Here is a 16484-nt window from a genome sequence, read left to right as displayed (position 1 = left end):
GGCGGAGGGGGAGGTGAAGTGTGTGCCCTCAAGAGACCAGTAAGGAGTCAAAGGTGCAGCAGCTAGCTCCATAAACTGTGACAGACATCAGACATGCCCAGAATAGCCTGATTTCTTCCATTAATCTGAATCGATTTTCTATAGAAAAAACTACTACAGGGTATATGCACTCTCCAGAAATTGATATTATTGGGAAAGTATTTTATTAGATTATTTTCATATGACCAAATAGAAGCACATTATTCATTGTTTCACTGCTGAAAGACTTAAGCATATGAACATTACCACAAGACATTACTTTTGTTATGATCCCGACTGGCAAAAACTTAATTCATGTACTTAAATGTATTTATGTTAATAGTTCCTTGTTAATAGTACCAGCATTTTCATTAACCACCAATTCCTAGAGGGGCTCCCAGAATTAATCTTTATATGGTTCTACCATTATGTCTCTATTCCTATATAGAATAAACACAGCATATTTTCACTTAAGCTTTAATATTATCTTTTTACCTACCCCAGTTTAAAGCTCTGTTAATTTTAAATAAATATTCTCTAATACCTTCTCAGGGTAAAACCATGGTTTTTGTTTTTAAAAAAGTCATGTGATATGTAAAATATAGCAAAACTGCCATTCAAGCTAAAAGTTTCTTAAATGAAAATTCCTCCCACATCTTTCAAGTGGAAAGTTTACACCAGGAAATATGAGCATTATTTTTATTTTAGCTTGTATATATTGAGGGGTTATTCATGGCATCTAGTTATCCAGTCATATTTAAAAGTCAGCCACAGACTCAGGTCAATTACTTTCTGCAGCACTGAATTCCACATGCCGACAATACGCAGCATCAAGAATGGTAGTGTCTTCTTTACTTCCCTTGCTCTAAATTCATTGTTCTTTAATTTTTGCTAAGTGTCCCTTTGCTCTTATATTAAGGGACCGGTTGAAGTGATGTGACGCAATCATTTCTCACTATGACCATCATCATTCCAATTAGCTATTCAAGCCCCTCTCACTCTTCTCTTTAACAGGTTAGTACATCTAGTTTCAGAGTCTTACATCATATCTCTAGCTATCTCTATTACCTTTCTTTGGAGCTTAAGACATAAAAGGTGAAATAAAATTTGGACAGTGCTCCTGATGAGGATTATTTTCTATATCTCTGATTTCTTTTTATTGCCGCTGCACTCTGGCTAACCCACTATTACCTCCTCATTATGACTATTTCCTATCTGTTAGCCATCTTTTAATTCACAAGATATCGATAATTAATCCATAGCAATTCAATCTTAATTAATCATTTTTTGAGGGATTTAATCTAAATGCTTTTGAAATTATTCTCACTGGGTTACTTACCTACCATTTTATTAGATTGTACCAAAAATTTAAGGAATAAGAAAGGCACAATTTTCCCTCAAAGGATGTCAAACTGGTTTAATCCTCTCAGGTTATATTGATCAAAATGCTGTAGTAACTATAAAACAAAACCAAACCTGTCAGACCATGTTTGGAACTGCGATAGGGCTGTCAGTAATTCTCAGGATTTCCTTTGGCTCCTTTAACACAGAGTCTATCTTTATGTCACTTGCTATTTTTATTCAGTGTTTATCATTGTCAGACACTACTACTTCACACTTTATTTAATCTAGAATCCCGAGATAAATACCATCTGCTTGTGTTAAAAACTCCAGGCAGAGTATATAAAGATGCAAATATGAATTTAGTGTTCACTGAAGTGCCAATGACAACACTGGAGTCTAACAGAGATTATTAAAAATAAACAGGTAACTAGCAGTGCAAGCTTCCCCACACTGGTCCACCGAACTGTCTCATCCCTTACCAGGAGATACCAACTTTAGAGGTCTGGGAGAAGGTAACCACCACTTGTTTGCACTGACTGCTCCAGGCAGTGATGTGATGTCGCCGAGAAACTTGACTGAGACCACTCACTCATGTCACAAGAGGCAATGAATAACCAACAAATAGGAAGAACTTTCAGTCAGTGATTGGGGTTGGATGTGATGCAGTATGACAGAGGTAAGGAGCCCTGCACCAACTCTGCTATAGTTAAGATTAAAACCACCTTTATGTTTGAAGTTCGACTCTTCTAAGTACTCTAAAATCTGCATGGTTACTCAGATTGCCTTTAAATTTTGTGTGCCTCCTGGGGGCGTGGGGTTTGGTCAGTGATCCAAATTTGGGGCTATTTAAACAAGGAGTTCTCAAGACATATCCCTGGAATCAAATAGCTTTTCTTAAAACTGACATGTTCTGGCAGCAAATTTTTGTGCAGATACAGATCAAACCAGGGCTGACATAATCACACGAGGGTCTCAAGTGCTTGTGAGCAATTCCAATAGAGTGCATGCTATCCATTAGCCTTTAAAATATTATTAGCCAAAGAGTTTAGTTATTTAATTAGGCACTTCAATCTTTGCAATGTTTGGCATTGCACCAAACAGATTACACTGAGCATACACAGACAGAGGAGCCAATGGGATTTAGTGCTGAAAGTTTCATATCAACTGGATGGCTCAAGATAAGCAGTACTCCTTCTGAAACTGGCACATCCAATGAGTGTCAGTTTGAGTCCCACCTCAAGCAGAAGGCATATTGCTTAAAAACCTGTCTCTGATGGTGAGTGTAATCAAAGTATTTTTGCAAAAAAAAAAAAAAAAAATTAGACATGCAAATGCTTGCTGGAAGGGGAGGGGCATTTTATGGATGGGAGAATGGGAGGAACAGGAGTCAGGGGGGTTGTGCCTACCTCAATAGGAGGGGGGTGGACGAGGTGAGGGACACAGGGAAGGGAGTAGCAGGGGGAGAAAATGGGCAGGGCTACCTCACACCTACATTCTCACCTTCTGAGTGCAGGGCAGGATCTGGGTGGGTCTGAGCCCCACTCACTACCTTTGTGAATGTGCCAGGAACATCTAGGAGGGTCACAGCCCCTCTCCCTGCTGAGATATGAGGACCATGCCTCTCTGGGGGTGTCTGAGCCCCATTCCCTGTGCTCCTGTGTGTGTGCAGGATCTAGGGGGCAGGGCCTAACCATTTACGGGTGTCTGACTCCCCTCCCTGTCCCGGCCAATGGGAGCTGCGGAGCCAACGCTTGGGGGTGGGGGCAGCACACAGAAGCCGAGGGAGGGACATGTCGCCGCTTCCGGGGAGCTGCAAGGAGCCAAGCAGGAAACCTGCCAGCCCTGCCAATCAACCCACTCCCCCACCACCAGCGGGGTCCCGGGCCACCCCCGAGAGCACCACAGCGTCCCCTGAGCACCTGCAGTGCACCCTGGGCTGCCCCCCCCAAACACCCACAGCACTCCCTAGTCACACCTCCCTTCAAGCTTCAGCCAGGGGTATATAGTACAAGTCATGGACAGGTCACGGGCCATAAAGTTTTGTTTACTGCCTGTGACCTATCCATGACTTTTACTAAAAATACCCGTGACTAAAATGTAGCCTTACTCATGACTACCACTGAACACAAATTGTGAGCAAAGAATTAACCAAGTCCCTAGACACATACGGGTTCTGAGACAATGACAGGGGCTCTTGTGAAGAATTTTGTTTTACAGTTATGAAAGCACGTTGAATTTCTTGAGAACTATGTTTTAACTATATGGAAGTAAAATTTCATTCACATGGGAAATAATGCTTCAACATAATAAATCTATTGCCTTCAATTAGAGTTGTGCTTATCAAAAGTTTGTTTTCCATACAATAAATTCCAATCAAAGCTGCTAAATTGAAAAAGAAATGTCAACTTTAGCTTCTTAATTTTGACATGAATATGTACCTATCATATATTGGATGTTTTATAATACTAATTTTAGGAGTTTTTCTGTATTGATTCCCAGTGTCCTCAAACCATGTTATATTAATTTTTGAACAAAACAGTTCTTAGGCTATTGCCTGGAAAATGGTAGAATGGTCTTTTCAGAACATATACTTTTCTTCTATTTTGTGGCTTGAGGGTTCCAGAGAATGACAAATATGACCATCTTCGTAATTTTTCATATATCCTTACTTGGGCTGTCGATTAATTGCAGTTAACTCACATGATTAATTAAAAAAATTAATCACAACTAAAAAAATTAATTACAATTAATCGCAGTTTTAATCGTACAGTTAATAGAATACGAATTGAAATGTATTAACTATCTATCTTGGGATGTTTTTCTACATTTTCAAATATATTGATTTCAATTACAACACAGAATAAAATGTACACTGCTCACTTTAAATTATTATTTTGATTACAAATATTTGCACTATAAAAAAGATAAACAAAAGAAATAGTATTTTTCAATTCATCTCATAGAAGTACTGTGATGCAATCTCTTTATCGTGATAGTGCAACTTACAAATGTAGATTTGTTTTTGTTACATAACTGCACTCAAAAACAAAAGAATATAAAACTTTAGAGCCTACAAGTCCACTCAGTCCTACTTCTTGTTCAGTCAGTCATTCATACAAACAGGTTTGTTTACATTTGCAGGAAATAATGCTACCAGCTTCATATTTACAACGTCACCTGAAAGTGAGAACAGGCGTTCGCATGGCACTTTTGTAGCTGGCATTGAAAGGTATTTACATGCCAGATTTGCTAACATTCGTATGCCCAAGTATCAGAGGGGTAGCCATGTTAGTCTGGATCTGTAAAAGCAGCAAAGAGTCCTGTGGCACCTTATAGACTAACAGACGTTTAGGAGCATGAGCTTTCGTGGGTGAATACATGCATCCGACAAAGTGGGTATTCACCCATGAAAGCTCATGCTCCTAAACATCTATTAGTCTATAAGGTGCCACAGGACTCTTTGCTGCTATTTGTATGCCCCTTTATGCTTCGGCCACCATTCCAGAGGAAATGCTTCCATGCTGATGACACTCGTTAAAAAAAATGTGTTAATTAAATTTTGACTCAACTCCTAGGGGGAGAATAGTATGTCTCCTGCTCTGTTTTACTCGCATTCTGCCATGTATTTCATATTATAGCAGTCTCGGATGATGACCCAGCACATGTTGTTCATTTTAAGAACACTTTCACTGCAGATCTGACAAAATGCAAAGAAAGTACCAGTGTGAGATTTCTAAAGATAGCTACAGCACTCAACCAAAGGTTTAAGAATCTGAAGTGCCTTCCAAAATCTGAGAGGGATGAGGTGTGGAGCATGCTTTCAGAAGCCTTAAAAGAGCAACACTCCAATGCAGAAACTACAGAACCCGAAACCATCAAAAAAGAAAATCAACCTCTGCTGGTAGCATGTGACCCAGATGATGAAAGTGAACATGCATCAGTCTGCACTGCTGTGGATCATTATTGAGCAGAACCTGTTATCAGTATGGACGCATGTCCTCTGGAATGATGGTTGAAGATGAAAGGACATACGAATCTTTAGCACACCTGGCATGTACAAATCTTGCAACGCCGGCTACAACAGTGTTATGCAAATGTCTGTTCTCACTTTCAGATGACATTGTAAACAAGAAGTGGGCAGCATTATCGCCTGCAAATGTAAACAAACTTGTTTGTATAAATGACTGGCTGAACAAGAAGTAGGACTGAGTGGACTTATAGGCTTTGAAGTTTTACACTTTTGTTTTTGAATGCAGGTTTTTATTTTTGGTACATAATTCTACATTTGTAAGTTCAACTTTCAAGATAAAGAGATTGCATTATAGTACTTGTTGAGATGAACTGAAAAATACTATTTATTTTTTTTTACAGCACAAATATTTGTAATCAAAAATAAATATAACGTGAGTACTGTACACTTTGTATTCTGTATTGTAATTGAAATCAATATTTGAAAATGTAGAAAACATCCAAAAATATTTAAATAAATGGTATTCTATTATTAACAGCATGATTAATCGTGATTAATTTTTTTAATTGCACGATTAATCATGATTTTTAAATCACTTAATAGCCCTAGTTCTTATATGTCCAATAATAAATTATGTAGATTATGTGACTACTACAAGAATCTGGTATGTTTTGGATAGATGTTCCATATGGCTACTTGGTTATGAATAAAATAATTATTTAGCTGAATGTTCATCACTAATGTTCATTAGTTTTTCTGTTGCTGAAAGTACAGAAAAGTGTGAGGCCATAATCATCTCAACCTTCACAATTAGTTGGCTGAAGGATACATCTCAAATTTTTTAATATATTTGTTTATCACCATAAGCTTACACAGCACTTTACAAATAGACAGAATATATTAGTTAATCATAACACTTAAGACAAGATAAAAGTTCAAAAAGATTTAAAAAAAAAAAGAGAAAGAAAGCTAAATGTTAAGATTGAAGAACTGAATGGAAAATAGTGTTCTCAAAATGTTTACTACAGATGTTCATCAGGCTTGCAGAATTACAAACTGAATCAGGTTTTATAAAAGTGCACCTTAGCAATACTCAGTACTAGGGAGCTGCCAAAAAAGTTTGACGAGAACTTTAAGATGAAAAGTAATAATGTATGGAATTCTTTCTTAAAATAACTAGACAAATAAATAATATCATATATTTAATAAACAAAATTCTATTATAACAGTAATGGGGTAGTCAACTGAACTTTATTAGAGCAGAAAGGTATATTAAAAAAAATCTGGAAAAGCTACAGTGCAATAAAATATGTTGATTAAAAATTGACACTGTTTAAAGTTTTACTGGACATGTGTTCATATGACTACGTTGGGCCTAGGAGACAAAATGCTTTGAGTTCAGAACATTGAACATTTTTTTAAATAGGGGGAAAAAAACAAGTCATAGCAAAAAGTTTAATGCAATCCTTTTTACTCTTGCTCCGACTGAAAAAAAAAACAAACTGCACCAAAGCAGACTCTGAAGTCAAAAAGGCTTAGTCAGCTAGTATGCAAAGTCAGATTTCTAATGTGCTGAAAAGACAAATTACAATTAAAGATCGGGTTTGACAATGAACATTTTGGCCTTCATTACTGACAGATGCAACTTAATGCATCCAGATAGTGATGCCCAGAAGTGATGATAATTCATCAATTGAAGCTGGTGAAAGGAAAACATCTGGCATGTCAATACGGTTGCAAGTAAACTTGAGTTACTTGGGCTGTAGCCCACGAAAGCTTATGCTCAAATAAATTTGTTAGTCTCTTAGGTGCCACAAGTACTCCTGTTCTTTTTGCGGATACAGACTAACAGGGCTGCTGCTCTGAAACTTGAGTTACTTTGTAAAAAATAAAATAAAAAAAAATAAAATCCTGTCTCCTGTTTTAAGAGAGTTAAAGGAACTACTACTAATTAGTTTAGTTAGAAATCTCCATTAATTCATCCTAATAGCACATGATAATTGAAGGCAATTGAACTTTATGAGAGCAGAAGGTTATATTAAAAAAAACTCTGGAAAAGCTACAGTGCAATAAAAGATGTCGATTTAAAATTGACACTGTTTAAAGTTTTACTGGACATGTGTCCATATGACTAGGTTGGGCCTAGGAGACAAAATGCTATATTTTCTATAAGATTTTAGATTACATTAAACTGTAATAATTTTATTTGTAATTTTCCAAATAATGTTATTAAGTGTATACTTTCCCTTGTAAATTTTAGCAGTTATAGTCTAAGGCGTTCCACAGAAAACCAAAGGCATGACAAAAATAGGAGGGCCAGAGAGGAAGGCTTTAAGTAACTTTTATAGTCTCCCAAACCTGGAGTCAGCACAAGCTTAAAAGTTAATGTCACCTAGCTGCCAATGGCCACAAGAGTTCATCTTAATCATTTGGTACGACTTGGCCATAGGAATACTCCCGGAATTGAGGGCCAGAAGCAGTGACCTGGTGTAGGAGCCTACAGTTTGGGAACCCTTCTACCGAATTGTGTAGGAGTCACTGTATATGCTCATCATTCACAGATCTCCAGTGAGAAGTCCTCACTGGGTTGCATCCACCAAGCTTTTCTGCTGCTGCTAACCATCTGAGCAGTGCAAATGGAGCTGTGCGATGGATCTGGCCCTGTATTTTTATAAGTGCATGTATGAATTAATAAATAATAATGTCAACTCACCAGTCATGGACGGTGCCACTTTTCTTTGCCCTTTGTGGTCCACAGTACCTTCATATGCTACTGTAACATCATAAACTGCATCTAAGTAATTCTTCATTGAGTCAATGGCAACATGAGTTGCCTTTACACGTGGCGTCAGCACATGTTTTAATACTGCAAGCCCTAGGAAAGAGCACAAACACACATCGGAAGGATAAAATTAACTGAACTTAAATACTGAAAATATACAAAGGAAAAGTCATTTTCAAAAGATGATTGGTCAGTGGTTTCCAAACTATGGTCTGTGTAGAGCGCTCTGGCTACATATTGCTGGTTTCTCCTACTGATATCCATTTGCTAAACTGCATTAAAAAGATAAAACATATTTAATGTATTTTTACCTAAGCAACTGCTGTAGTTGCAATAGAAACATTATGTGATTGTTAATGGAAAGGGAGGCTGGTCCACAAAACAATCTCTGTATTAAAGATATGGTTCACTGTGGAAAGGTTTGGGAACCTCTCTAAGTAGTAATGAACACCATTTAAATTCTGTGAGCGGGGTGTGTGAAAAATGTCCTTCTATAGCTTCTGTCTGTCTCTCAGTGGTATAAAGTGAGTTGAAATTGTGAAAAAATGTTAGAACATAAAGTTGGTTTCCTTAAAGTTTGTATCCTGGAACCAACTCAGAAGTAAACACAGGTAAATTCAAACAAGTTTAATATTTGCCCAACATCTTACTCCCTGTGTGCAACCAATTTTTTCCCCACTACATATTGAGTTCCATTACTCCTCGAGATCAGTGACATAGAAATCTATTCAAATTATGTGTGATTAGACAGGATGCTATTCTTGGCCGCACTGACAAAGTGCAATTGGTGATTTCAAGATGCTTACATTGTTTCTCCTCCCTAAATACTAATTCTCCCTCTTTCAAAAGGCATTGTATAACCGCAACCATCCCACTGTCTGAGAAGTCATAAGTGTCGTTATTCTGATAGCCCATCAACTCCAATTTTTCAGTTTGCCAGAAGTGGCTGATTAAGAGCAAACAAAGGTCTTTCCTCATATGAGGAACCGAATTCTGTTCCTAACTAAAATGATGCTGCTATACTAATGGTGCAGTCCCTCTCTCTGTGTGCGCATACATCTTTGCAACTTCTGTTCCTGGCCCTTCCTCATCCCATTTTCTCTACGATTGTGTTTTCACTTTGCACAACATAGCATCACTGTTGCTTATACCACCACTGCCAAAGGAACACTGTTTGATATAGCAGCAGCATCACAAATGGGATTCTACTATTAAGGAATTTTGAAAAAAGCAAGGACGGACAGTAAAAACATGCACGTTCTCCAGCTCCACATCACATTTAATCTGGAGATATTTGATTAATCCTGTTTCCACACTTTTATAAAATCAAGCCAGTAACAGAGAACAGATAAGAGATATCATGTTGAGATAGGATAGAAGGAAAGTGATAATACCTAAGGTGTGAAATGAGTATCAGGAAATATCCCATATATTTTACAGAAATAATATTTTGATAATAATGTGAATCATGGAGCATCACAGAAGCCAGAGACTGAAAAGAGACAAGGATAACTGTTCCCTAGAGAATATACTTGAGTGCTTTGACCACTCCAGTTTAAAATGGACTCAAGCAGTGGGGCTTTCACAACTTCACTTGAGAGATTACTATACAGTCTAAGAGATCTCTCTTACAGTATATTATCCCTTCGATTCAACCTGAATTGTTCTTTCCTCATTTCTATTCCATTATTGCTAATTATACCATTTGGATCACTAAACAACCCATCCTTCGGACAGTAGTAATGCAGCTGTGTGTTTTGATTGGCTCAGCACATCCATTTGATGTATAATTTTTCATAACGTAACTGACAAGATATTTGTTTAAAAACACTTTGCATTTCAAGAATGAAAAATGAAGTCTTTGCACATCTGACCTGGGAGCTGTATAGCAACTGGAAACTGAAGTTTTATTCTTGTGAAATTTACTCCTCACCTGTGCTTAAAAAAAAAACAAACAAAAAAAAAAAACAACCAACCAACCAAAAAAAAAAGAGGGCTTTCAAAAGTTTCCATTAGAAAATATCTCTTCATGCTAACTGAAGAACTCATAAACCTTGAATACTCTCCCAGTTTATTCTGTATCTTCCTTTGTATACAACTGGGAAAGAATTCTTTGCCCACCAGGGAGGAGGAAAAAAGGCTAAAAAACCTCAAGATATGAGAACTAATTAATGGTATTTGCCAATGACTGCTAAGAGGGCCCATAGCCTTCCATCAATAAACTATAACAATTCCCATTAAAGTCAGTAAAGTTTTATGTGGTCTCCAGAAGACTATATCCCCAGGCAAACAAACACCTTGTTATTTGCAAATATATCTTAAGACTAGTTCAACAATTCATGGGAAAGCAGTTTCCAAAGGTAACTTACTCTCAACTCCATTAAGGCAGGCAGGCACATAGTGAGGTGGATAGAACACTCACTCCTCCTGGGGATGCTAGAATACCCGCTGCATTTTTCACCCAGTAAATATGAGCAGATGAAGGTCTAATTCAACAAGATACTCAAGCATGTGTCTAACTTAAACATATAATCTCATTGACTATTGGTTAATGGAACTATGGCTTGCTTAAAGTCAGACATTGAATTGAGGCCTTAGAAATGGCTTAGACAAAAACTGGAAAAAAAAGCTCACTTCTAGCTGACAGGTGCATAACAGAAGATAGGTTGAGCAGATGTGGCTGGGGAAATGTGGAATTAAGAAAACAACTGTGAAGGAATGTCAAGAGATCTACACTCACTCCCTGAACAGCTAAACCTTCAGAGTTTTCTTGAGGAACACCAAGGTGCCCATTGGCTTGCACACTGGTTCAGTCTGAAGATCTATGTGACTGGACAAAAAAAAGTACATAGTTTCATAGCACCCTAAAAGTTTTAATCAAAATGTTTAAAATCCATGATTGCTTTGGCTGACCATACCCATTTCTATATAAGAAAACATACTTTTGAGCATGACCAGAATATATGTACTTTATTTGTGTTTGATAGTGAAACTATGGTCCAGTTCCACAGAGTTTGAACGTACACTGAATCTCAGAAACAGGTGATCTGAAATCAATGTTTTGATGTTTTAAAAATACTTCTATAAAATGAACCGCACGTGAAGTGAAAAATTCCAGTCTCTTGCTGTTAACAAAACTTCTTCTCCAAGTAAAATATTAGAAGGCTTTGGAGGTTACTCACTTTTAGCCTCAACTGTTCCAAGGAGATATTCTATCTTTTGTTGGTTCTGTCTCAAAAATGTTCCCCAGGCCGCCTGCTCACTGAACACCAGAATTTCCAAAGCAGAGAGTAAATATATTCAATGCTGCAGTACTGCTTAAGGAATTTTTGAATTTACAGAGTTAAAATATTAACAGTTTCTTTTTGCTTAGGACTTGACAAAATCATTGCAACATTAAAAAGGTTTGTCAGTGACTCTCTGTTACCACACATTCTTTAAATAAATCTTCACAACGCAGAAGGCTATAAGAACGCTATGACAAAGTTTGAGACACCTAGAAGTATTTTGGGGAGAACTTCTGGGATTTCCTTCACTTCCTGACCTAAAATTGTGAAACTGCCTTGTAGTACTGCTGAGTGCTATTAAACAATTCATTTCTAAAGTGCTCTGGGATCCTTAAATTTGAAAGGATCTGTAAAAGACATCATCCCTATCTTGCTTCTTTAGGAATATGCAATGTTGTAGCGATGTTGGTGCCAGAATATTAGAGAGCCGAGGTGGATGAGGTAATATCTTTTATTGGACTCACTTCTGTTGGTGAGAAAGACAAGCTTTTGAGCTTACACAGAGCTCTTCAGGTCTTGGAAAGGTACTCAAAGAGTATGTCTACACTGCAGTTGGACTCCCGGGGCTGGCCCAAACCAGCTAACTCAGGCTTGCAAGGTTATGGGTAAGGGGGTGTTTCACTGTGGTGCAGACGTTTGGGCTTGGGTGCAGCTCAAGCTCTGGTAGCTTCCCATCTCACAGTGTCCCTGCGGCCCAAGACCGAACATCTACATTGCAATTAAACAGCCGCAAGGCCGAGCCCCACGAGCCCAAGTCAGCTGGCATGGCCCAGCCATGGGTTTTTAATTGCAGTGTAGATATATACCCAGAGTGTCACAGCTAAATACAAGGTGGAACAGATTGTTTAGCATAAGTAGTTAACACATTTCAAGAGATCATTCAAGGTGAACTAGCCCATTAACACCTCTCCAGTCACAGAGGGGAAAGGAATAATCATAAAAAAAAAAAGCTGGAGGGGGGAAGAGGGTTAAATGGGTTATAAAAAGTCATAAATCAACTGTCTCTATTCAGTCCATGATTTTTAGTATCTAGCAAAGTTATGAATTTAAGCTCCCAGGCTCAACTTTTGAAGGTGAAGTCCTCATCCTTTGAGAATGAGGACTCAGAAGTCAGCTATAGAGTGATTGCTTTGTGAAAAAAAAAGTGTTCACCCACAGGTGATATAGTGTTTTTGTCTTTTATCATTTTTCTATGCGTGTTCCTTCAAGAATGTAATGATTCTCTCACTTCACCCACATAGTTGTTATCGGGGCATTTAGTGCACTGAATGAGGTACACTGCATATACAACAAACCCTACTTGCCCCAGTGATATCTGTTTATTCAATATTACATCAATTATGTAAACATTTAGAAGCATAATATGGTTGCCATATTTTTTTATTTTGTGAACTGTCACTTCAAACAATATCACTGTGTTGTTTCAAAATATTTATTCTGTAAATGTACTGCTGAATATTACAGTATTGTACCTGCAATTATATAGTTATGGGTGTGGGGACATTGAGTGGACATTCCATTCAACACACCTAATGCTGCTCAATTTTCCCAAATATATTCCTGTGGCCTGAAATTGGTCATTCCCCCTGCTACCATCACCACGTAGATCTTTCTGGAAACATTTACATCCATTCAGACAAAAAAACCCAAACCCAAACCCAACTCTCCCTACATTCAAGGAATGCTCTATAATTTGCGCATGTTCAATTAACTCTATTCTGACTTGATTTTCAAACTGCGCGCGTGTACATGGTACTCACTGAGAAGTGTGTGTTTTGTTAGTTTTTTAAAAAAAAAAGTATGAGCATGAATGGGATCGTTAATCTCAATAGGGGAGATGTACTACTGGAAATCAGGCTTAAATGGGAACAGAGTTCTTTTCATGACCCGGTCATTCATTTAGGTGTCTATTTGGGAGCTACTGGGTGCTGAAAGGACCACTGTGATCATCTAGTCTGACCTACTGTATAACACATGTCATAGAACTTCCCCAAATAATTCATAGACTATATCTTTTAGAAAAACATCCAATCTGATGACATTTCCTGTTCTGCTTGGTCGCAAACAGGTCTACCTGGGGAGACCCCCACCTCTGGAAGATGAACCTGGTGACCTCCGGGTGAAGGAACCACTCATGGTGAGAGGAAAAGGATCTGCTCAGGTGACCTGCCAGTGCATTCCGAGCTCTCAGAAGATGTGCAACCTCAAGGTGGATAGACTCAATGCTCTGAATGGAGTTGACGGTGCTGCCATGGGACCTGGGCTGGAGGAGTGGCCTGGCGCGGGTCACACTACTACCTTCCCCATGTTTGTCCTCCTTCTGCATTGGTGAGCGCCCTCTGTCGGTGTGCTGCTTATTGTGCTTCTTCCTCGTCACCGGAGATGGGGAATGGTGCTGGGAAGCATGTGGTGCTGGAGGAGCACTTTGTACTGAGTCTGAAGTGCTTGGTGCAGAATGAGAGCAGCTTGGCTCTGAGGCTGGTCTGAATGCGGCTTCCATTAGGATAACCTCTAATCTCTGTGTCCCTTTTTGTACGGGGTCAAAAGTCCAGAGAGATCTGGCACCAGTCTCTCATGTGAGTCTCTCCCAAAAACTTCAGGCAGCTGGAGTGTGGGTCACTCATGGACATAGGCTTGACTCAAGAAGCACAAGGTTTGAAACCAAGGGACTGGGGCATGCCCGGCCCCAGCCCCTTGCCAAGAGGGAGAGGGAAGCCTTGCCGAAGCAGGAGGGGTTGTTACAGCCATGGGTGGAAAGAAGGAACTGAGAGGGTGCATGGCCGGCGGCACCCCTCATACCAGCACATAAGTGCATGACACCAGAGGGTGCTAGAGCTGTACTGATGGATACCACTGAGGGAAACAATCTTTGGCAATGGTGCATGTGGTACGCACATACCTAACATGGAATGGACACGAGCAAGCACTCGAAGAATAAGAAAGTTTGAAAATATGATCCTGTTTTGGAGATTAGGGTGGTCACTGGGAAGCTGTTAACTATGAAAGTAGAATGAAGTTCCTTCCCATTCCAGGTGTTACTGGTGAGCTCTGAAGGCTTAAGCACAAAGTAAGCTCTGATTTTGGGCCTGCCATTTGGGTAATAATGAAGATGGTCCAAGAAATATCTTAAAAAATAAAAACTGTAATGCACTATTTAATATGCCTAGCTTAGAATACTGTAGACAAATGAAAGTACTGGGCATACAACACATCTTTTAAAAGTATCTGTTTTATAAAAATGTTAGATATTCTTGCAATCACTTGATAATCTTTGCTAAAGTCAACATACCATAATTTAAAATCAACTAATTACAATTATTTTGACAGCCTGTCTGCATCCAATTTACAAAACACGCTGTGCTTAAACTGTTTTTAATATTGGGCAATACAAAGTTAAGACTCTATGTTAAAGTATTTGAGGTCATGAGATTTTACTTTAAAAGCCAAAGAAAACAAGCTAAATATCTAATGTCATATTTTACCTTGTAATGCTATTCTCATTGCTAATATATAGAGGAGAAGCTAATTTTTTAATTTTATCAAGTTAGTAAACTATTATAAAAAATACAAAGTCTTAACAAGCTAGGGAGGCCAATAAATCCAAAAAAGAACTGGCCTCTATTAAAATGGTCAGATAATCTAAAGAAAATCAAGAGCACAATGATGCTTCAAGTATCATTCTGGTGAACAGATTCTAGTAGAAGTCAAGATTATTTCAACCCAGAAAAAATAACTACTCAGCAGAGATGAATGGGAAGCTTTCCCTCATGAGTATGAAGGCCCAAGCCACCACCATCTTCAGAAATTAACTTTTTAATTAAAAATAGATATATAAATGCCTGACAATTCACTTGTATTCCTCCTCGATACAAGTCGTATCTGAAGGCAATGAACAGACAAAATGCCAACCAGAGCCTGGAAAGATCAATGGATAGTTATAATGAATCTGGAATGCCTGTATCACGAGAGCCCAAAACAGACCGAAACCTAGACCTCAGAGTCAGGTTGATCAACTAAAGATCACTGTCTAATATGCTTTTTACCATTCATATTTTTATTGCAGACAAATCACTGGACAAGAAACCTGGCTGAGTGATCATCCAGGACTAATGTTAGGTCAGCTGGTTCCCTCTTTTTAATCTTACCCCAAGAGGTATTCACCACAGACCAAGAGAGAACATATCTGGAGGAGAGGAGCCATGATATTATTTCCTACCATGTTCAGACACAGGAAAATCTAATTTGAATCGGACTCCCTTGAGTATCTCCAGTGAGAGTCCAAAGGGACTAACCTGGACATTGTTCTAATCCAGCGGTCAGCAACCTTTCAGAAGTGATGTGCCGAGTCTTCATTTATTCACTCTAATTTAAGGTTTCGCGTGCCAGTAATACATTTGAACGTTTTTTAGAAGGTCTCTTTCTATAAGTCTATAATATAACTAAACTATTGTTGTGTGTAAAGTAAATAAAGGTTTTTAAAATGTTTAAGAACTTCATTTAAAATTAAATTAAAATGCAGAGCCCCCCGGACTGGTGGCCAGGACCCAGGCAGTGTGAGTGCCACTGAAAATCATCTCACGTGCCGCCTTCGGCACACGTGCCATAGGTTGCTTACCCCTGTTCTAATCTAAAAATCAGACACCAAAGGCTTCCCAGAGGAACTGACAGAGATACTGTCTAACATGGCGACAAAATCCATAAAACTTGTTAACTTGTAAAACAAACATCTTCACAAACTCTCTGAGTAGTCCAAAATCAACTTTTCCAAAAATTACACATTAGGATTCTCACAGAGTCTCTGACCCAAAACAAACCCAACTGTGGAGCATACCATGAGGTAAGAACACAGGAAATATAAACACCTCCTTTCCCCTCCAATCTTCCTCCTCCAGAGATAAATTAAAAGTCTTCTCTTTGCAAGGCAAGAAAAAAATCACTACTGTGATTACCAAAAATTCAGGGACCATTTGAAATTCCAAAACTTACTTATTGGAAACTCCACCCAACCAACAGATGAACGAGTAAGAAAAATCTATGGACATACTCATTACATTCTAACAACATTTATGGACACCTTCAAAGT

At 38.4% G+C, this 16484-nt stretch overlaps 1 protein-coding gene across 1 annotated transcript in view; it reads right to left on the bottom strand.

Moving 5' to 3' along the window:
- The window catches only part of AGPAT5 (1-acylglycerol-3-phosphate O-acyltransferase 5), a 107350-nt gene that overhangs the window by 16767 nt on the left and 74099 nt on the right, over window positions 1–16484 (bottom strand). Inside the window, exon 6 of the mRNA XM_045009000.1 lies at window positions 8046–8207. Coding sequence (XP_044864935.1) covers window positions 8046–8207 — 162 coding nt within the window. The remainder of the gene's footprint in view (window positions 1–8045; window positions 8208–16484) is intronic.

This window comes from Mauremys mutica, chromosome 3 (genome assembly GCF_020497125.1).
Source record: "Mauremys mutica isolate MM-2020 ecotype Southern chromosome 3, ASM2049712v1, whole genome shotgun sequence".
In the NCBI taxonomy this organism is placed as follows: Eukaryota; Metazoa; Chordata; order Testudines; family Geoemydidae; genus Mauremys; species Mauremys mutica.
This window is presented reverse-complemented; position numbering and strand designations above follow the sequence as displayed.